The 23,788-nt window shown below is 37.4% G+C and overlaps 1 protein-coding gene across 2 annotated transcripts in view; it reads left to right on the plus strand.

The window, feature by feature from the left end:
* LOC128867600 (probable peroxisomal acyl-coenzyme A oxidase 1) overlaps window positions 1-23,242 on the plus strand; it is a 32,370-nt gene extending 9,128 nt beyond the window's left edge. The window contains exons 2-8 of one of the 2 annotated variants that reach the window (XM_054108985.1): window positions 14,839-14,995; window positions 20,385-20,677; window positions 20,763-21,168; window positions 21,234-21,740; window positions 21,814-21,919; window positions 22,613-22,768; window positions 22,836-23,242. In XM_054108985.1, coding sequence (XP_053964960.1) covers window positions 14,839-14,995; window positions 20,385-20,677; window positions 20,763-21,168; window positions 21,234-21,740; window positions 21,814-21,919; window positions 22,613-22,768; window positions 22,836-23,096 — 1,886 coding nt within the window. In that variant the 3' untranslated portion in view covers window positions 23,097-23,242. The remainder of the gene's footprint in view (window positions 1-14,838; window positions 14,996-20,384; window positions 20,678-20,762; window positions 21,169-21,233; window positions 21,741-21,813; window positions 21,920-22,612; window positions 22,769-22,835) is intronic. The other variant, XR_008454995.1, reaches the window with a different exon arrangement.
* The last annotated feature ends 546 nt before the right edge of the window (window positions 23,243-23,788 follow it).

Below are 23,788 nucleotides of genomic sequence, written 5' to 3' on the forward strand. Positions count from 1 at the left end.
TCAGTCAACCGCAGGTGTGCTCGGCGATTTTCAATATGGATAAAAATATCGAACAAAGAATTTGTCTTAAATTTTGTGTTTTGAACGGGATTTCGTGTGCCGAATCGTTGAAAATGTTGCAGAAAGCCTATGGCGAGTGTGCTTTATCAACACAATACAAACACGGATCTACGAGTGGTATCAGGCTTTTGCAGAGAATCGAGAAGTCGTGGAAGATTTGCCCCGATCTGGTCGCCCATCGACGTTTTCAATGGATGAAAACTTCATCGGAAGAAGGAGGCTGAATACATGCTTGAGCAAGTGAATTCGGACCCAACGTTTATCCAGCGCATCATAACAGATGATGAGACGTGGGTATATGAGTATGATATGCAAACCAGTCAACAGGCGGTTGAATGAGCCGAAAAACAAAAACCCACGCCAAAGTGAAAGTCATGATACTCGCTTTCTTTGATTATCATGGTGTTGTGCACTCGGAACTCGTTCCAAATGGTTTTGCGACAAATAAAGAATATTATTTGGAAGTTATGCGACGTTTGAGAGAGAATGTGCTCAGGAAACGGCCCAATTAGTGGAAAGAAAACTTATGGATCTTACACCATGATAACGCACCATCTCACAAGGCGCATACTGTGAACCAAAACTAGACAAATATCATCGAACAACCACCGTAGTCACCGAATTTAGCCCCCTGTGACTTTTTCCTTTTCCTAAAACTTAAATTACCACTCCGCGGGCGCCGCTTTGAGTAGATAGAGGCCATTACGGAGAATTCGCTGAAGGAGCTGAAGAAGATCTCTCGCGTTTAAAAGGTGCTTTTATGACTAGACTAAGCCCATTTTCAAGGCGACAAAATAAATTTTGATGATTAAACAACTTAAACTTATAATGAGACTTTGTTAAGCGTCTAAGGCAAAAGTGTTCGCTTATATTATATATTAATTGAGTTATAGTGCAATTACTCAGCTTTCCATTAATCGCTTGCATTAAAAATACTTAATTGTGACGTAATGCTTTGTCAAGCACTTTACAAAGCTGCTGGAAAGAAAATACAATACATAAATGGTATATAATTGTTTATAATTGTGTGTGCATACATATTATATATGTAAAGGGTCCGCCATATAACTTTACCGAATTAAAAATGCTATAAAAAAGAAACTACTCAATATTTTTCCGAACTTTTTTTTTATTTTGAAGTACAATCTTTCCGGTTTATGATGGAATACAACTTTCATTCATATGGCTGCCTCGGCTAGCCAGGCACCATCCCATACGATCGGTCCAATTTTTCAACACATTTTCGATTGTATGCGGCTGTATTTCAGCTATGACATCGCAAATGTTGGTCTTCAGTGCATCAATTGTTGCTGGTTTGTTGGCATCACACTGGTCTTTGACGCGTTGGTTTGTCAATAAGCAACCCAGTTTTTCTTACTTTTTTCGCAAAGTAATGCACATACGCTTCATTCGGTGCTTTTCTTCTTCCCATTGCCGTACGTAATTTTCGTACACATTCTGCAACATTACCATGATTTTCAAAGTAATGTCGCAATATATCCCAGCGTTCTTTGAGCGTATACACAACCATTTTCGTTCAGCGGAAGAATAAAACTAATTTTCTGTTAAATCAGATGACAGATAAGTGTTACCATTCTTCAAATAATACCTAGTTCAAATCCATAACGATAGATGGCGGGCCCTGTATATTATATAACTTAATTTGAACCCTGCCCTTACTGGAATAGATATCTATATACAGTGAAACCTCCCTTGGGCGGACACCCACCGTCGGCTGATTTTTGTCCGGCCAAGAGAGGTGTCCGGTTAAGGGAGTGGGTAGCTATTTTGTGAAGTTTTGAATTTTTAACTAATTAAATACTTACCAGTTGCTCATTTAAATAAAATATATTCATTAGATTGCTCACACAAGATATGTGTTTATTAATTCCAAAATTCATAAACATGCATACATATCCTTTATAAAGTAATAACAAAAATAAAAATAAATATTCCACTTAGAACAAGGCATTTTTTGTTTGATTATTTAAAAAACTGGGAAATTGTCGATTGACGTAAATTTTTTATTTATTTACAAGGAAAATATTTTGCATATGGCTCTTTAATTCTGCAGCAATTCAAAAGCAATTCGCTGCAAAATCTTTTCAAATTTGAAATAGCCCCCAAAGCAGTTTCGTTTTAGTTAATTGGGTTAGCTTCTTCGTGAACGCTCTCAGTATCAATATCATCAATCGTTTCAAAACTTTCAGCCATTACAACGTCCAGCTCTAACTCAGAGCTCTCGGTTTATACATTATTATCAATTGCTACGAAGACATCGCACTGTGACTAGATTCTCCAAGGGTTTTTGATAATTCCCAACTAGAAGCAAGCGTTGCTAATTTCAAATCATCTTCGGACTCGAGTTCAGCTGAAACATTGTTATTTTTGTCAAAACCTTCTTTCTGCGAGCAATTTTTCACGGTTTCCGGTTGAACCTTCGCCCATGATTCTTTTATAAAATGTATCGCTTCTAAAACATTTATATATTTGTTTGGCGAACCCGGCTCCATGCTAACCAAGATATTTTTTACTTGAAAGTTGCGATAATGAATTTTAAAATTTTCCTTGATCCAAAGGTTGGCAAACTGACGTCGTGTTACTGGGAAGAAAAATTGCCTTAACATTTTTCAAACTCATATCACGTGGATGAGATCCCGCGTTGTCAAGAAATAATAGTACTTTTCTATTTTGCAACTCCATTTTTTTGTTAAAATCTGTCAACCACTGTGACATCACCTCAAGGGTCATCCATGCCTTCTTATTTGAATACCAATGTACTGGCAGTTTTTTAATATCAATTGATGCAAACATTCTCGCCGTGCAGCTTTCCCAATAACAAGTGGTGTTTCTTTCTCTCCTGCCATATTAGCTCAAAATAGGATAGTCAGACGCTCTTTCGAAAGTTTTCCTCCTCGACATACCTCATTTTTTAGACCCAACGTTTTGAAAGAAAAGGCCTGTATCATCAGCTTTAGAAATATCCCTGGGGCCATATCCAATTAGCATTGATGGTAGTTTTTCCAAAAATTGCTTGACATCTTGCATATCAACAGCAGTACTTTCACCACAAATGTACAGAAAAGTTATGTTATGTCTGGTTCGCCATTTTTGTAACCAGCCATTAGAGGCTACAAAATTATTGACATCCTGTTTTGAAGCGATATCTCTAGCCTTTTCCTGAATTATTGACCCGGATATTGGAATATTTTGGCTTCAGGCCCTACAAAACCACTCGTAACACATCTCGTCAATTTTGTTTCCATCTACTTTCATAAAGGACCTTTTACTTTGAATATTGTTTCCATCCATCCATTTCGCTCGGATATCTTCTTTATGTTTAACGATGTGCGCAGCCTGGGTTTTTCCAATTTTGAACCTTAAAACAGATAATATAAGGACTCAGTACATAATTAAGTCGATTTTATTTTTCATTGAAAACTGTTTTTACACTCCGAATATACATTTGAACGATGTTTTGTTTTAGTAAAACTTGTCTTTTGGCTAATGCTCGTGCGGCCAATGGTTTTCCTAACTAGCGTTTATGATTGCAATTTTTTCTTTCAAACTCGCATTCGACCGCGACATTGTTTTACGTCTTTTCACTTTCACTGAACACACTTAACTGAGCAAACCAAACTAAGCATTCGCCTTAAAATATATTTTCAAGAAACACGGGAATCCCCTTATTTTATTTACTCACATCGTATGTGTGTACACGACCACTACGACGTTTTTTAAAAGTCAGTATACATAATTGTTTCATGTAAAGTTTTGTCCGCTCAATGGGAGTTCGCGTCCGCTCAATAGAGGTTTTTCTCTGATTTATTGTGAAACGAAATCACTTTGTCCGTTGACAAGAGATTCGCGTCCGCTTAATAGAGGTTTTTGGTCTAATTTTATGACAAATGACTGTCCGCGTCCGGCCAAGAGAGTGTCCGGATAAGGGAGGGACATTTGTTCTGAAAAATGCACTTAAAACGTGGTGCATGAAAAAATGTCCGCCCAAGGGAGGTGTCCGGTTATTAGAGGTGTCCGTTAGGAGAGGTTTCTCTGTATATAAATGTGAAAATCTGTCCATATGTTCGCTTATAACTCGAGAATGGCTGAACGGATTTATCTTATCTTGGTCTTGAATTATTCGTGGAGGTCTAGGGAAAATGGTCAAAACGTGGACCCGGGTAACCTTCGGATGTGTATATACAATATGGGTATCAAATGAAAGCTGTTGCTGAATGCTTTAGTTCAGAGTATTTTTCATGCCGCTCCGTGACTAGGGTCTCGAGATAGAGACCAAAACGTGGACCCTAGAATGTGTTTGTACAATATGGATATCAAATTGAAGCTGTTGGTGAATGCTTTAGTTCAGAGTATTTTTCATGCCGCTCCGTGACAGGGGTCTCGAGATATAGGTCAAAACGTGGACACAGGTAACCTTCGGATGTGTATGTTCAATATGGGTATCAAATGGAAGCTGTTGGTGAATGCTTTAGTTCAGAGTATTTTTCATGCCGCTCCGTGACTAGGGTCTCGAGATAGAGACCAACACGTGGACCCTAGAATGTGTTTGTACAATATGGATACCAATTGAAAGCTGTTGGTGAATGCTTTAGTACAGAGTATTTCTCATGCCGCTCCGTGACTGGGGTCTCGAGATATAGGTCAAAACGTGGGCCCGGGTAACCTTTGGTTGTGGATGTGCAATATGGGCATCAAAGGAAAGCTGTCGATAAGTGCTTTAATGTGGGGTAATTTTCATACCTATTGATGACTAGGGTCTCGAAATATATGCCAAAACGTGGACCCGCCGTGTCTTTAAACCGAATTAAACCAAACTTACACACATTGTTAAGTAGGTATTGAAGATGGTTTCCGTATAGTTTGAATACCTATTGGTAGATAGGGTCTCGAGATATAGGTCAAAACGTGGACCCGGGTAACCTTCGGACGTATATTTACAATATGGGTAGCAAATGGAAGCTGTTGATGATTTCTATAGTATAGAGTATTTTTCATACCGTTCCGTGACTAGGGCCTCGAGATAGAGACTAAAACGTGGAGCCTAGAATGTGTTTGTACAATATGGATATCAAATGGAAGCTGTTAGTGAATGCTTTAGTTCACAGTATTTTTCATGCCGCTCCGTGACTAGGGCCTCGAGATAGAGACCAAAACGTGGAGCCTAGAATGTGTTTGTACAATATGGATATCAAATGGAAGCTGTTAGTGAATGCTTTAGTTCACAGTATTTTTCATGCCGCTCCGTGACTAGGGCCTCGAGATAGAGACCAAAACGTGGAGCCTAGAATGTGTTTGTACAATATGGAATCAAATTGAAGCTGTTGGTGAATGCTTTAGTTCAGAGTATTTTCCATGCCGCTCCGTGACTAGGGCCTCGAGATAGAGACCAACACGTGGACCCTAGAATGTGTTTGTACAATATGGATATCAATTGGAAGCTGCTGGTGAATGCTTTAGTTCAGAGTATTTTTCATGCCACTCCGTGACTAGGGCCTCGAGATAGAGACCAACACTTGGACCCTAGAATGTGTTTGTACAATATGGATATAAATTGGAAGCTGTTGATGAATGCTTTAGTTCAGAGTATTTTTCATGCCGCTCCGTGACTAGGGCCTCGAGATAGAGACCAACACGTGGACCCTAGAATGTGTTTGTACAATATGGATATCAATTCGAAGCTGTTGGTGAATGCTTTAGTACAGAGTATTTTTCATGCCGCTCCGTGACTAGGGTCTCGAGAGATAGGTCAAAACGTGGACCCGGGTAACCTTTGGATGTGTATGTACAATATGGGTATCAAATGGAAGCTGTTGGTGAAAGCTTTAGTACAGAGTAGTTTTCATGCTGCTCCGTGTCTAGGGCCTCGAGATAGAGACCAACACGTGGACCCGGGTAACCTTCGGATGTGTATGTACAATATGGGTATCAAATGGAAGCTGTTGGTGAAAGCTTTAGTACAGAGTAGTTTTCATGCCGCTCCGTGACTAGGGCCTCGAGATAGAGACCAACACGTGGACCTTAGAATGTGTTTGTACAATATGGAAATCAATTGGAAGCTGTTGGTGAATGCTTTAGTGTAGTGTATTTTTCATGCCGCTCCGTGACTAGGGTCTCGAGATATAGGTCAAAACGTGGACCCAGGTAACCTTCGGATGTGTATGTACAATATGGGTATCAAATGGAAGCTGTTAGTGAATGCTTTAGTTCAGAGTATTTTTCATGCCGCTCCGTGACTAGGGTCTCGAGATAGAGACCAAAACATGGAGCCTAGAATGTGTTTGTACAATATGGATATCAAATTGAAGCTGTTGGTGAATGCTTTAGTTCAGAGTATTTTTCATGCCGCTCCGTGACTAGGGTCTCGAGATAGAGACCAAAACGTGGTATTGAATAAATAAATAAATAGTATGAGAATAAAGAAATAAATAATATGAAAACCATATCTTTTCTGTTCTAAACCATATCTATTCTATTTTAGTGTGCCCAGCGAAGCGGGCCGGGTTTGCTAGTATTCTATAATATATAATTTAATAGATATTTATATCAAACCAAATCACTTGCAATATAATTACTGTTATTAATACATACTAGGGGAGCACATTTTCCGATTTTTACGCCACCCAGACTAGTGCCTGTATTTATATATTCGTTAATTTTATTTCATTATTTATGGTGTGCGTTTTAATGCTTAACCACAAAGAAAGGGATGACCTAAAGTTGTATGCCAGTGGCGTGCGTCTTACTGTTGTTCCACAAATGGAGGGACCTACAGTTTCAAGCCGGTTCTGAACGGTAGATATTTTTTATGAGGAGCTTTTTTCATGGCCGAAATACACTTGGAGGTTTGTCATTGCCTGCCGAGGGGCGGGCGCTATTAGAATACACTTTTTCTTAGTTTTGGCGTTTCACCGAGATCGAAATCCTTTTATTAAAGTTATAAAACATCTGAATTTATTTTACATCGAAAGCACTCTCCAGATGGGTGTATAAAAAAGTGAAGTGTTATGGCTTTGGTGCTTAAAAAATAATACTTGCGAATCTTTTTTAATATACAGATTTAATATTAATATTTCAAAAATATTTATAAAAAAGAGTAAGAACAGTTTAATGACCTCATAAGGAGGGAAACCGGTTTAGGAGGCCGAAATTTTTGTGTTTTTTGTGAATTTTTTTAACAAGAAAGGAATAATCAGAAATTTTTTTAAACTTCGAAGGAATTTTATTAATATTTTTAAGTACACTTTTAAATTTTTTCAAGCCATTTCCGCCAGAAATAGAGGCGTTAGAGCGTGCTGTCCAAGGACGATCGCCTTGCTGGTGGGCATTCCTGAAGACCAATTTTTCTCTGTAATCAACAACAATTTATTTTTTCTATTTTATTATTTTAATCTATTTTTTCGTCAACAACATGTTTCCTAAGATTATGAACCTGTGATAAAATAATATTGTAAGTTGCATGTTTTTGCGGCGCTTAAACACAATTTCACTTTTTCATACCATATTTTTTCATCTATTTTGCTTTAAAAAAAATATTTTTAATGATAATATAATCCATCCCAGAATTAGGTTCCTATGAATTAGAATTGAATTGATAATACTCCGAAATTTTAGTGTGCCCACCAGTTGAAAAAAAGTCGTTTCGAGAAAAACGCTCCGTTCTAACTACCGCGCGCTACGGTGCCGAACCGATGCGGTCTTTGTTTTAAAATTTTTACCGCGTATTCTTGAGTAGTTATAGTAATAATTTAGATCAGTTTAAATTTAAGGGGCAGCTCCGCCAGACAACGAGCTTTTAAATCTTTTTTTGCGAAAAACTGAGAGTATTTATTATCTTAAAATAAATCCCTTATTCATATTCTTGCTTAAATGACTGTACAACATTTTTTTTTAAATAAAGAAAAACCAAATGGTGGCGCTACTGCTGCTTAAACGTGGCACTTTTCATTTGCGCCGTGAAATTTACAGTCTCGTGTAATCAACTGAAATCCACCAGACAAAAAAATTTCACCGAAAAAATGAAAATTTAAAGTGAATAAGAAAAAAATTACAGTTTTTTTATAAGCAAATTGATCAAAACAATATTTTTAGTGATAAATAATTTAAAACTTGAAGTACATGCAAAAGTCAAAATGTTTAAGAATATCCCTGTAAAATTTTAAGCTGAGCTTACTTTTTGAGTTATATTCGACAGCGGAAAAAAAGGTACACATCCTTCGTTCGACGCTCATCACTTCACTAGCTTTAAAGGGTCGATTTAGACTTTCTATTAAGCTTAAAATATTGAAAAGATATTCGATAGATTGTAAATGAATTTTTAAAGCAAAAAAAAAAAAAACAGGAAAATTTGAAAGTGCTGGAGGAGCGCCCCCCTTAAATAAGGTGGTATGCAATAATAAACTCAAAAGTACAATGAAATGAAATTTTTTTAACTTTCAACAGAATTAGAATTTTTAATCCTCCAGAAAGTTTTTAAATAAAACTTCTTGCTTATCTTAAATATTGTATAGGTACAGCCTTGGCCAAAAGTATCAGATACCACCTTAATTACCGAATTTTTCGTTTGAAAAGGTGAAATAATGATCTTTTATTAATAAATCAGTAAAAAGGAACTAGTGATAAATACAATAATATTTAGTAGGCTCACACTTTGCTTTTGATAACAGCAGCAATCCTCTGGGGCATGCTGCGTACAAGCTTTGCATATCCGGCTGTACTTATGGCGTTCCAATTGTGAATTAAAGTATCCTTCAGGACTGATTGCGAAGTTATGCTGTGCTCCTTTATCCTCCGGGATGTGGACAATCCTTTCCAATTGGCTGCAGGCCGGTTAACTCCACACTTGACTGAGGACCCAATTTCTCTGGTTGACAGTCATCTTAGAGTTTCCAGAATATCACCGATTTCGACTGAAAAACTGCTAATTTAATTCTAAACCATGCCTTTATATTACAAGGTTCTAGCTGCACTGCAGGTTTTTGCAACTTGATGTTATCAACGACCCGTAGGTGAGCAATAGGGAATATTCACGAGCCAGTCGACCGTTAGCTGAAACACACTGTAACAGGTACAATCAACCGTTCCATGTTTTGCGCAAGGGTGAGGTTTCCTATGACCCAAGTGGAGCGACAAGCGACAAAAAAAAATTTTGATTGAGTTGCTCAGCTGTGGAACAGCATTTTTGATATTCTAAAGCAATGAGTGTACAAAAAGATTTAAAAAATATTTATTTCAAATAAATAATTCTTTTATTTTACTTACTTTGTGCAAATATAATTGAAAAAACACTCAAATACTCAACTATTTGCTCATTTAGATGTTTAATTTGACTGAGATGTCAAGCTTTATCAGTTTGCATAAAAAGAGGAATACAGTATTTTCGTCTTTGTTAACATAAATTTGTGAATAGCAAAATCGTTAGTGAAAACGGCAAATACTGTAGACAAAAATAACAACTGTCGAATCGTTAACAGTTAGTGAATATGTTTCCATATGTTCCAAATACCTGTAGGAAAGGAAAAAAATCGTTTTATAAGATTTGGATTCGGATCTTCCAAATTCTTCCGACAGGGCAGCTGCCAGGACAGAAGAGGATTTTTTACGATCCTTGAGAGATTTGGTTATAAGTTTTCAGTGTTCCCGTGCACTAGTGAGGCATTTCTTCCACTTTTTTATTTATTGTGGGGGGATTTTGTCTCCGCAAATCGCAAAATAGCACATTTAACTACGCACCGCGAGCATCTGACCAAATTGGCAATTTCAACCTGAGACTTCCTTTCACCACCTTAAACTTGGATTCTCACACTTTTGTCGTAACAAAATAAATTTTGTTTAGACATTTCAATAAAAAAAAATTATTTATGCACAAAGGATTATTTACACATTCACTACCAAATTTAAAATACCAAAATATTTTAAGTTTACCTTTAAAAATGCAACTTTCTAGACTTTACTCACCAAGTATGCCATGGCTTTACCGTACTTTTGTTATTGTAATCAAAAGTTAAACATACATGAGAAATTTGCAAAAGGCAGCGGTCACTTTGATAGCTACATTTGAAATTACTTGTATTTTTGTGGCGAGCCTAATACTTTTGGCGAAGGCGGTGTATAAAATAAGTATTTTTAATAGTACCATTTTACATGTCCAACTTAATTCTAAAGTAAGTAATAAAAATTACCATTACTTATTGTATACTACCGAAGCTCGCTGCGCTACCGACGCCCGCTGCACTACTGAAGCTCGCTGCGCTGCCCTACAGCTTGCGTTAGGCAAGAATTAACGCAAGACTACGATTAATTGCTGACTCTGGCCACGCGCAGGTTTTTCGTGTGACTTTTAGTCAGTGGCTGTTTGTAAGACGATCGTGCGCAATACTTTGTGTGACTTTAGTTGGTGACTACTTGAAAGACGATCACGCTGACTTAGGCCACGCGCAACACTTTGGTGAGAGTTTAGTTGTGCGATATTCTCACGTAGTTGCAAAGTCTGGCAAAGCATGTTAGGTATACACAGTGCAGCAAAATGAAATGTGGATTCCCTGGGGTCTCATAGTATTCTTCTGATAGATTATGAAAGATTATTCATCCAATTTTGTTTTTGATTAACTTTTTTAATAAATAAAAAATATGTTTACTACTTGTAATCCTTATTTTGACCTTTACGTGATGCATAGCTTCTCCGTCTGTATACTGAAGCTGTTAGTACAGAAGTGTCAAATAGGATTGGCATATGACGCCGTTTGCAAAAATTAGAACTATTTGGATAAGGTAATTGCGTCACCTTGTAAATTTGGGAACCATTTGGTGCGTCAAGATTGAATTTTGTTTTTTTATCAGAAAATTTGCTCTTCCTATTCATGTTCGCAAAATTTGCACTTTTTGGTAAATAGTAATCTGGCCCGTTTGTGTCGTGTGGTTAACTTAGATTTAAGCACTCGCATTGCGTAGTCTATATTTATTATTATTAAAGTCAAAACATACCTACAACCATAGGTTATTTTTACAATGATTGACCTTAAGAATAGTTTACATAAAAGGATTAACAGTAAAATCAAAATTAAAATTAAACTGACAGATAGTAGTAAAGAAGTTTAATTTGGAGAAAATATTAAAAGGAAAGTAAGGTAAAAATAGTATTGTAGTAGTAGGAGTAGAGATTAATAGGAAGAGATTTAAATAATGTGGATCCATTTGAGTACATTCAGCAATTTTCGGCAAGATAGCGAAGCAATTTATTTTTGAAACACGAGCTTTCTTTTATACGTTCAATTTTGTAAGGTAAGGTATTCCAAAGACGGACAGAGAACACAAAGTATTGACGTTCAGTCACCAAACAACTGTATTTCATCGGGACTAAGTTTAACGAACGGCAGGACTTTGAAGGCATAAGTCGATCTTTGAGGTATCTGGGTTTCTGAGTGTTTATGATCTTGTGGAGTAAAACTAAACATTTAAACCTAAGCAAGTCGTAAAAGGATACGGAAGCAATTTTTTTCGCAAATATAGAAATATGGTCATAACGTTTTTTACAGTACACGTATCTTGCAATGTTGTTATACAAAACATTAAGCTTACTACGACACACATTATCATAAGGAGTATATAACTCACAACCATACAGTAACGTTGGTAACAAATACGTTTTAGCTAGTAGCAGTCGAGTGTTTACTGGTGTAAAATATTGAGTTGTCCATAAATTTCGGAGCATACCACAAACTTTGCCTATGACAGTAAAGATGTGGTTGCTCCATGTCAAAGTTCTATTAAATGTAACCCCTAAATTTTTAACATTGTCCACATATTTAATCACAGCGCCATTTAGTTTGACTTCTGTATAGCCAACGAGCTTGATATATTTTTTGTAAATAACGATACATTGGGACTTATCAGGATTAAGAATTAACCCGTTTTCAGAAGCCCACTTGCTTGTGAGGCTCAAGTCAGAATTCATATTACTTATGCAAATATCAATACAGCTAATGGGACAACTAACATATAATTGAACGTCATCAGCATATACATGGGCATCACTATATTTAATCACACCGAACAAATCGTTAATGTACAAGACAAATAAAAGAGGGCCAAGGATAGAGCCTTGAGGTACACCTCTGGTAACAGGGTTATCGGTCACTAAGATACGTTTCTATAAGAGTCAAAGCCGACGTTGAAAAGCTAAATAAGTTTTTAAGCTTCAAAATTAAGAGTTTATGGTCTACGGAGTAAATGCCTTTGAATGGTCAAGTAGAGTTAGAAAAGTCACATGCTTTTTGTCAATGTTGAGCCTTATGTCATCAGACACTTTTAGGAGTGCTGTGGTGCAGCTCCTACTACATTTAAACCCCGACTGCAATGTGTCCACTTAGAGTCCACTTTGAAAATCTGTTATCGGTTGTAGATTGAGAGTGTGTTTAATTTTACCAGGACTATTTGATTTATTTACAGCTAAAAGTTTCATCTCTGCAACATCCCTAGCATTAAGTACTGCTTTTCTGTCGCTTATCTTGCTTGTTCTCTAATTTTCTTTTAAATGAAGATACAGTTTTGATACTTTTTAATTTTAAAGTAATTTCTTGCAAGGCTTTCCTTTCTCCGAGCAAAAATTTTATCTGCTGAAATTCACTCAAAGCTTTGGGGTTGACTTTGCTTCTTCTGAAATAATTTGATGTAGGGTGTTCTGTTGTACTTTTTTTTACAGATTAAAATTATTTTTATGTCATTTGTATTATTGTTATCTGTATTAGTCTGTAAGACAATTTGTTTTTGTTGACTAGTTTTTACTTCAATAAACAAATAAATACATGTATTGACCCACAAGTAAAATTAGCTAGAGCTGATTAAAATGTTGCTTGTTTTTATGGATATATTTTGGGTACCTTTTTTACAACTTAAAACAAAAACTTAAATATACCTACATACAGTCAACAAAATGACAATATATAACGTCGACTACAAAAAAAGAACTATTTCTATTATTCTTCAAAACTGATAACGAACACATTACTTGCGGCGAAATGCTACGCGCACAGGTGTACTCAACTATGGGGGCTGCAATGATTTCGCAAAGCAAATAGTGAAAAAAAAACTGAATTTGCAATGTAGTTTCATTCAAAAACTGTTTGTTCTAATTAATTCGATAATTCAAATTAGGCTTGACATTTGGCTTATATTGTTGTAAGAACTTCTGGTATAGATTTTTCATTCCATTTTTGCATTGGTTTAATACTTTGTGGCAAATTTCGTATAAATCGCATGCTAAGCTAGACGCTGTTTTCATTGTTGCATACGAAGAGGAATGAGTAAGAAGAAAAAGACAAATAATGTAATGAGAGTATTCACTCTCATTATATCGGTTTTAGGAAAGGGTGCAAAATGCCCATTTTAATAGAAGTTAGAGGGTTAGGTTAGGATAGGTTTTTGTGGCAGTCGGCTTAGAGTAGTCAACTCACTTAGACCACCTAGGTCCGTTATGGTACCACTGTGTAATAGGGGAACCTTACTATTTAGTTTTGATGAAACCAGTTAGGGTCTCTTATGAAGCGTAGGATTGGTTTCATACCAACATCGGGTAGCTCCGCAAGAGAGTCAAAGTAGTATTTTCCAAACAATCTTGCTCTACTCCTAGCTAAGGCTGAACAATTACAGAGACAGTGTTCTTCCATTTCTTTCTATTCCATTTTCTACAACTTCTGCAGTATTCATGCGAAAATATTCCTAGCCTAGAAGAATGCCAACGTAACAGCCAATGGCAGGTGATACAAGCCACGACCATCGAGAAGTTCTGTCTTAAGAGGTTAACTAATTAATTTTTAACTCTCTTATCATTTGCGGCCAAAACACAACACATATATTTTCTTCTCTCCTTGACCTATTGGCCTCCTGAGGAATATTATTTTTTTTCTTAATTTGCAAGTTACGATACAGATTCCAATATTGCCTCTGTTTTCAAGCAGTGGAAGATTAGTGCCATTTCTGGCCAGCTAACCCGCCTTGCAATTTCCTTCAATATCTCTGTGAGAGACTGACTTTGAAGACAGTGCTATTATCATGTTACCAGCCATTCCTAAGCAACTTTTGATCTTAGTATATCTGCTTCCATTAATTCGATGGTCGCCTGTCTGTCCGAAAAGATATTTACCGTAGTTTTTGTTACGACGTGTGTGTTAAGGTACACAGTTACCTCCTTTATGGCTAAGACTTCTGCCTGGTAGACTCTTCAGTAGTCCGGAAGTCAGACAACGAGGGTAAAAAGTACAAAAAAAAAACTAAATTCTACTGAAGCAGCCTGAAAGCATAAAGGAAGCATAAAGGATATTTAAAGTAGTTTTGCACCTAATATTTTCCATAAACTAGTTAAATTTTCGCCAAAAATTTTAAAACTTCGGCAAAATTGGTCTGTTAGTCATTCCCTTTCTGAATTATTAGCGGGTATTAGTATTGGTATTAGTAACCAGTATTCGAAAGTGTTTATGGAGCTTAGCACATCCATGATTCGAGACAAATTCTAGTAATTAACATTTCTCCACGAATGCCATTTAAATTGCACCACGGTAATTTGAAAATTAATAGTTACTTACTTGGCTATACAATTTTTTCATTTTTGAAACCTCTTATTACTCCACTATTACACCTATGTAGTTATTTTAAATCTTTTAAGTTGCGTGCATTTTTTACTCTCATAAATAATATAATAATTGAGAAAAAGGTAATAATATTTTACAACAATTTTGCATTTTTTCAAACTCACTTTATTTGCAGAGGAAGAACTTTATAAAGACTTAGACGATCCTACCGAATTGGATTATCTATCCTACGAAGACATCTATAATCGCGGTCTTAAGCATTCCGTGGATGCAGTTAAGAAGTTGAGAGCGTTGCAAGATCGCTTGCATCCTGGTGGCAGCGAAATTTATCCGTAGGTTCTAGTCTTACACGAATGATAAATAAAAAGTAGGGTGTGTTGGGGTTTAGCTTTCAAGAAGTTTTGAAATACTGCTTTTATAATTTTTTTTCTCGTGCACCACCGACATTTTTTCCAGACGAAAAAGTCAGGGATTCGTTATATAGAGAAAATTATTGGGGGAAAAATATAAAAAATCTACGTAATTTTCAGGAACTTCAAACTAGCACTTTATTATATCAAAATTTAGATAAGCTACAATATTAAACTGCATACCAAAAATCTTTCTAAAAATTCAAATTAAAAACTGCGGAATTGAAATGAAAAGTTTGTGGAGTTATTCTAATTTTTATATACAACTTTAAAACTGGATTAATATGTTTTTGGTAGACAAACAGCTCTACTTCTATACAAAAATATTGAACAATGAAAAACAAAACAAAAAATAATCAAACTGGGTCAAAATGTAGATGTGCTACCATTTTGTCGCTTGGTGTATATGGTATGAAAGTACAGCATTTTAAAATACGGCATTAGACCTAGCCATCATTCCTTTCCATTCGTATTTGTATTAATAATCATGTCCGATTTCACTTTCGAACTGTGAAAACTCCCTTGAGCAGGACTAAACTAATTTTTATCCAACCGCAAAGGCCGAGAAATTATTTTTGCTACTAATCTTTTTAAAAAAGTCTATAAACAATAAACGTATTTTAATTACCAAAATTTATTTAATTTGAAGGTTAAGCGACAAAAAGTGTGAAGTGTTAGAAATAAATTCATGACGCACATTGTCGTCCGTTGCCGCACTCTGTTTCCGTCTGAGAAGACTACTAATGAAATTTTTCAGCGAATAGTTTTGTGGAACATTTTAAGTTCTTACCTTATAGGGTCGATATATTAATATATTTCAGATTTCTAAAAACAAGGGTCAAAGTGACACACAAAGTAAAGGGTAAGAAATACTTGGTTAAAATATTCCACCAAAATATGCGCCCTTAAAATTTATTTAAGGCTCTTAAAGTCAATATTAGAGGTAATTGTAGTCTTTTAAAAGTTTTTTCAAATAATTCAGATCAACCAAATTGGGAAAGGCTCAAGTACAAAAAATTGTAACATTGAGGCACAACAACAATATTCTACAGTTGTTTTAATTTCATGACTGCTGTACTGCATTATTTTCTGTTTTCGGCTGTGATAAATTCAAATACGTAGGCTCAACTTATTCCTTAAATGACTTTAAAGGTGATTTCTAAATTTTTAATAGTGGTCTATAGATTTTTTCAAAATCGGAAAATATAAGAGCTTAATATAGGACTATGAATAAGTTCGTGCGGTTTTTTTTCGAAATTTGAAACTTTATTGACGTAAAATGGTTACAAATTTAATATTCAAAATATTGTCCATCGCTTACTACTACTTTTTCCCATCTTTCTGGCAATTCACGGATTCCCTTTGTGAAAAATTCGGTCGGTTTTGCCGCAATCCACGAATCGATCCATTTTTTGACTTCATCGTAATTACGGAAGTGCTGGTCAGCCAGGCCATGTTGCATCGATCGGAAGAGATAGTAATCGGATGGCGCAAGGTCTGGACTATACGGCGGGTAGGGTAGGACATCCCATTTGAGCGTTTCTAAGTATGTTTTGACCACTTGTGCAACATGTGGCCGAGCATTGTCATGTTGCAAAATAACTTTGTCGTGTCTATCGGCGTATTGCGGCCGTTTTTCTCGCAGTGCTCGGCTCAAACGCATCAATTGTCGTCGGTAGACATCCCCCGTAATCGTTTCATTCGGTTTCAGTAGCTCATAATACACAACACCCAGCTGGTCCCACCAGATACACAGCATAACCTTCAGGCCATAAATATTCTGCGCCGACGTCGATGTTGAAGCATGACCAGGGTATCCATACGTTGCCCGACGTTTTGGATTGTCGTAATGGACCCACTTTTCATCGCCAGTCACAATTCGATGCAAAAAACCCTTTCTTTTGTGCCGTTGAAGCAGTTGTTCGCATGCCATAAAACGGCGTTCAACGTCTCTTGGCTTCAATTCATACGGCACCCAATGGCCTACCTTTCGGATCATTCCCATGGCTTTTAAACGTTTGGAAATGGTTGATTGATCAACTCCCAAAGTTTTTGCAACCTCTTCTTGCGTTTGAGCCGGATCTTGATCGAGCAATTCCTCCAATTCGGTATCCATGAACTTTGGCGGCGCACCCTCGCGTTCTTCGTCTTCCAAGCCAAAATCACCACTTTTAAAGCGTGCAAACCACTTCTGGCACGTTCGCTCAGATAGAGCATGCTCACCATAAACTTCCACCAAGATACGATGACTTTCGGCTGCTTTTTTCTTCATATTAAAATAATGAAGAAGAATTCCCCGCAAAAACACATTATTTGGCACGAAATTCGACATTTTCAAGTGTGGTAAAAATATTGTTGTTTACGCTTCAAATAAAAAACTTATACTGACGTTTGTGCCTTACGACAGTAGCTCTCCAATGAATGTTTGGAAATGTGGATCGATGGAATAATAATCAAGTTACGCCATCTGTTGTAAAACCGCACGAACTTATTCATAGTCCTATTAACATAAAATAGTTATTTGGAAATTATCGCAAACAAAATTGTCAGCATCAAGTAGGCCAGTTTTCACTGATTTATTAGGCGCCTTCCCTTCGCACTGGAAGAGAACTGCACAAAATTGACTTTTGTTTGAAAGCACTTAATGAGTATTAGAAATACTGCGTTCAGACAGGCCTAATTGCGTTGTTGCATTTGTTTTATTTTTTACTCTACAGTAAATAACAACATTGGCAAGAACGAGACCACAAAGCATGTTGACCGGCACGAGCAATTCGGAGCCCTCTCCTTTCCCCGTCGACCTTCCAACTAACGGTTACGAGTTGCCAAAGCAAACGTTGCTTTGTCCGAACAAAGACTAATGAGACTTGCCTAATATCGGAAAAAGAGTTAACAGCATTGAAAATACTGAGTTATATCAGCTTTATGAGGTATAACGATACGTGCTAGTGGCGAATCTTGCTCTATAACTTTGTTGTTGCTTTCACATGCAAATTTTTCGTTAAGCGAGCAGAACCCATAGCGGGCAGAGAAATGGCGAATTGAAGGCGCCTAATAAAAAAAAAACTGAGCAATTGACGCGTACGTTTCTGTTAGATGTTTGCCTGAGCTCCTCCCCTATTTGTGGCGTGCGTCTTGATGTTGTTCTACAAATGGAGGGACCTACAGTTTTAAGCCGATTCTGAACGGCAACTGGTTATTTTATGAGGAGATTTTTCATGGCAGAAATACACTCAGAGGTTTGCCATTGCCTGCCGAGGGGCGAGCACTATTAGAAAAAACTTTTTTCATGTTGCTGTTTCATGTACGAAGATTCGAACCTACGCACTCCCGAATGTTAGTCACACATCAACCCATTCGGCTACCTCAGCCTAATACTAGCTTCCATATTCGTATTCGAATTCGCACTCGCATTCGTTATAAAACATTGCCGCTTGCTATTTGCACTCATATCTTGGACAACAACGATAATACTAATAAGATAAGACTACATAGTCCATAATATTATATCATATAATTAAATCAACACAGAATTTGAGAAGTCTTAGCATTACTTTATGTTGTATTTTACATTTGAGAAAGCATTAAAAGCCATTTGAGCTTTCTTCAAAATATTTTTTTTATAGTCTAATTATCAGCCGCCGTAGCCGAGTGGGTTGGTGCGTGATCACCATTCGGAATTCACAGAGAGGTCGTTGGTTCGAATCTCGGTGAAAGCAAAATTAATAAAAACATTTTTCTAATAGCGGTCGCCCCTCGGCAGGCAATGGCAAACCTCCGAGTGTATTTCTGCCATGAAAAAGCTCCTCATAAAAATATAGGCCGTTCGGAGTCGGCTTGAAACTGTAGGTCCCTCCATTTGTGGAACAACATCAACACGCGCACCACAAATAGGAGGAGGAGCTCGGCCAAACACCTAACAGAAGTGTACGCGCCAATTATTTATTTTTTTTTATCATAATTTTTAAAGTATCTGAGCGCTTTTCGAAAATGTGGGAAAAAAGATTGAAATGTTTATCTGAGTGAATTACATGGTTTGGATTATATTTGTGCAGAATATTTTCAGCCATTAACTTCATTGAAATAGGGCCCTTTTACCCCTTTTTTGGATGGGTTTTAAAAGAAGCGCATAGCGACCTTACAAGCTATCGGATTAAATTGTCCCAGAAAATTATTTCTCCGATAATTTCGCTTCTTCTCAGACAAACTCTGAGTATAAAGTACGCAAAGTCTGTAGAAACTAAAATAGCAAACAGTTTCCCAGTTACCCTTAAGACATGCCGGACTTTTTATTCTTTCTTTCATATTCATATACGTTGCGACTAAACGTAGCTGCTACCTGTGTCTCCAATTGTGCCTTAGAAAAGGATTGGCTTGTTCTTAACTTTTTGTTCAGAGTTTTATTTTTGTTCAAATTTACGTAGATACATCTTGGAAAATTTGCATCGCTTAATGAAATGGCGTATTTGAGTGAAGTTGTGGTAAAAAAAAATTTAATTTTACTTAACTTTCATTCTGACCAAGGTATGCAACAAGCTTTGGGAGTACTACTAAATGGCCCTACCACTTTAATTCTAAACTGGTTTCATTCCGCCTCCAGACAATGGCCTTAAAATTGTTAACAGCACACTAGTGTTCGAGCGAGGGATTGCTAGGCAAGCTACTTATCCTTGAAGAAATCGTAAGAAGAGCGAACGAAAGATGGAGTAATGAAACCACCTGCAGAATCGTCCGACAAGTGTAGCCGACTCTCAATGCTAAACGCACTAAATCTCTGCTAAGCCAAAATAAGCACATCCTTAGCCCACTGATTTCAGTCATAATGGACCACTGCCTAATAGATAGACATGCACAAAGAATGGGTGTGCAAACACATGACTTCTGTAGAAGTTATCTAGGTGAGGAGGAGGAAGAAACAACCTCGCAGCTACGGTGTCATTGTCTTACTCTATCCAGACGTAGGTTTACTATTTTGGGTAGACAATATTTTAATGAGTTGGGAGATCTCAGTTCTGCAGAAATCATAGATATTTTAAAATTTCTGAAAAGCATACACTGGTTTTAGGAGAGACAGGGACAAGCTCCCCACGCGGCATCACAATGGGCTATGGGCCTGAGTGTTTTTCACAGGACAACATAACCTAATCTTTAGTTCTATAAAACATACTGAGAACGATTGTATATACCTTTGATATTTTAAAGTCCATTTGAAATGATCCTATTTGAAATGAAAAAACGAAAGTGGAAAATTACTTTCAATATATTAGATACCCATTGAAATTTTTGATCTTTGGAATATATTTCTTTCCAGTACCCTTATGGGTGGACCCGTTGCTATGGCTCTCATGCCCGCCGGTACGCCATTGGCAGTGCACGTTGTGATGTTCACACGTGCACTCAGAGGCCAAGGTACACCAGAACAATATGAGAAATTCGGTCGAAGAGCGGACAATTGCGAAATCATTGGTACTTATGCACAAACCGAACTGGGCCATGGCACTTATTTGCGAGGACTGGAAACACGCGCTGATTACGATCGCCAAGCCGATGAATTTGTGCTGAATACACCCACATTGACATCGTATAAGTGGTGGCCTGGTGGATGTGAGTATTAATGACATTCGAATTTTTACTACAATCTATAAAGGCCCCAATTATGTCCACACTTAAATCTTCAACTTTGTCGCAGTGGGCCAGACTGTAAACTATTGCATTGTGGTTGCGCAGCTGTACATCGATAACGAGCCGTTGGGGGTGCAGTTGTTTGTGTTACAGGTACGCGATGAGCAGACGCATGCGCCACTACCCGGCATCGACATTGGCGATATTGGCAAGAGAATTGGCATGCCAGGTGTCAACAATGGCTATTTGGGTTTGAAGAATGTACGCATACCGCGCACGAATATGTTGATGAAGAACGCCAAAGTGCTGCCGGATGGCACTTTTGTGAAAAGTCCTGTGTCTCAGCTCACTTACTTTCCGATGGTGTATGTACGTTGTATGGTCGTGCTGAGTAATTGCATATTTCATGCTCAAGCTGTGACTATAACGACACGTTACTCGGCTGTCCGACGCCAAAGTCCCATTAACCCAAAGTAAGTGAAAGTCTAAAATTTCACATCTCCTAATCTATGAATTGATTGATGCTTTTGGGTTTTAGCTTACCGGAACCACAGATATTGGATCATCTGACGCAGCAAATGAAAGTCGTGCCAGAGATCGCTGCAGTTATTACTTATCGTCTTGCTGGTGGCAAACTATACAAAATGTACGTACAAACCGCTAAAGCTGTCAACCGTGGCGACTATTCGCGCCTACCTGAGTTGCATGCTTTAGCCTGTGCCATGAAGGCATCCTGCACGTATGACTCTGCATTTGGTATTGAGCGCCTAAGACTCTCCTGTGGTGGTCATGGTTATTTGGCATCCGCCAATTTGGGTAATCTTTTTACGTGGGCCACAGCAGCGTGCACCTATGAAGGCGAGAATTCGGTGTTATACCTGCAAGTGGGCAGAATTTTGTTGAAAACCTGGGCGGATGTGTTGGCTGGAAAGCAGCTGATGCCTACAATGGCATATTTAAGCGAGTGTGCTCAGTGGAGTGAGTTTCCGCATTGGAGTGGCGATTGGATGTGTCTGGTGCAGGCTTTGCAGTTTGCGGCTACCAAGTAAGCTTAGGTCTTGTGAATTTCATTAAGTTTCATGAATTAGTAATTAGTTTAATAATTCAAAAATTTTCAGTAAGACACGCATTGCATATAAAAACTACAACGAGCGATTGAAGCGAGACTTATCGCAACCAGAGGCATCCAACGCTACTGGTATCGAGTTGACACAGGCAGCCGAGGTAGTTTTGAAACTTAGTGCAACTTAACTTAACTTGACTCGACTGAGTTTAACATGGGCTAGGCGAATATAGACTTACCTAACTTATCTTAAATAAACTTAACTTAACGTAACATAACCTAACTTAATGTAACATAACCTAAGTTAACTAGCTTAAAGGTTTTTTACCAACTTAACCTCACCTTACTTACTTAATTACACATCGGGCTTGTTCGAGTTGCAATCACAACCACAACCACTTTGTTGCGCGATATTTTGAAGAATCGTGTTCGATGTGAAATTCTTGAGACTTCGACAAAAGTATAGCGTTCTATTGGTTCGAAATTCGGCTATTGTTGCGCGCAAAGTCATTTTAATTGGCACCCTAAAATATTTTGTTTGCATGATTGCTTCACTCTTTTCTTTGCCGTTTTCAATAGGAAAATGTTTATAGGGCACTGCATTATTTTTATTTACCTATTCACCTTCACTTGTACATCTATGCAAAATAAGTGTCGAACATCTGAAGGTATCAGCTTATCTCAGCAAACGGTTATAAATGAAGCGAACAAACCCATCATCTCTTCTAACTATAAGTTCACATATCTTCACATAAAGTTTCTTTCCTTTACATACATATAATAGATGCCTCCACTTTCCATTGTATGTGCATATTTATCAGAATTAATTCATCATATTATTTGTTCAATTTCAGCTCCATGGCCGGGCCTTTGTTGCCAACACTTTCTACGAAGAGGTTACTGGTAGTAGTAAAGCTAAGCGCTCGGCATCACTGAACAAATTACTCGAAGACCTGCTCGAACTCTACCTAATACACACGGTCCAACGTCATATGGCTGACATATTGAGGGTTAGCGTTTATATCTTCAATGGAAGCAGAAAGTTAGCTATAATTATTTACCTTCTATCCATTGCAGTTCATTCGACTAACCGAAGACCATTTGACCTCTCTGCAAAGCCGCCTCGAAACAGCGCTCGCTCAGTTGCGGCCCAACCTTGTAGCCATTTGTGATGGTTTCGATTTTCATGACAAAGTTTTGAGTTCTGTTTTAGGTTGCTATGATGGTAATGTTTACGAGCGCATTTTTGAAGCGGCCAAGAAAAGTCCCTTGAACAAGAAAGCCGTTCCGGCGTCGTTTGAACAACACTTGAAACCATTTATGAAATCGAATTTATAAGGGTGTGAAATTTAAATATACCCGTACATATGCGGCTTTTATGTTGGTGATAATGCGGAATTGAAAAATATGTCCTTATGAACGCGTATTTGTAATTGTGGAATTATTGTTAATATTGTAGAATTATTGTAAATAAAATTCAGGGTGTAATAATATATACAAGTTTTTATATGTTCGCATTCAAAAAAATGCCTTAACTGATTGAGCCCCAAGGCATCACGCTGTTGAGATTTTATGTCGAGAAAAACCAGTACTCCTGGGAAAAGTTTCCGGACCGTGTTATCTCTAGAAGAGGTGATCACAATTGGCCACCGAGATTTTGTGATTTAACACCTTGTGACTTTTTTCTTTAGAACCACGTGAAAGAGAAGGTCTACGCTAACAGCCCAGGATCGATTCAATACCTCAAAGATAGAATTCATGAGGCTAACGAGGACATAGGGCAACCACCTTGCAATTCGGTTATGGAAAATTTCATGAAAAGCATATTGTCCTGTTAGCGTGGTCGTCGTGGTCATTTGCCTGATGTTATTTGCCACTATTAACGGCTTACCTTCCTATTTATAATGAAATAAAAATCCGATCATTTATATTAAAAAATAGCATTTTTCTTTGAATATCAAAATAGTACCTCTTATTGGAAAAGCCTTTATATTAAAAAGCAGGCGACGAATTTCGTGTTTTTGAACTGG

This window comes from Anastrepha ludens, chromosome 6 (genome assembly GCF_028408465.1).
Source record: "Anastrepha ludens isolate Willacy chromosome 6, idAnaLude1.1, whole genome shotgun sequence".
In the NCBI taxonomy this organism is placed as follows: domain Eukaryota; kingdom Metazoa; phylum Arthropoda; class Insecta; order Diptera; family Tephritidae; genus Anastrepha; species Anastrepha ludens.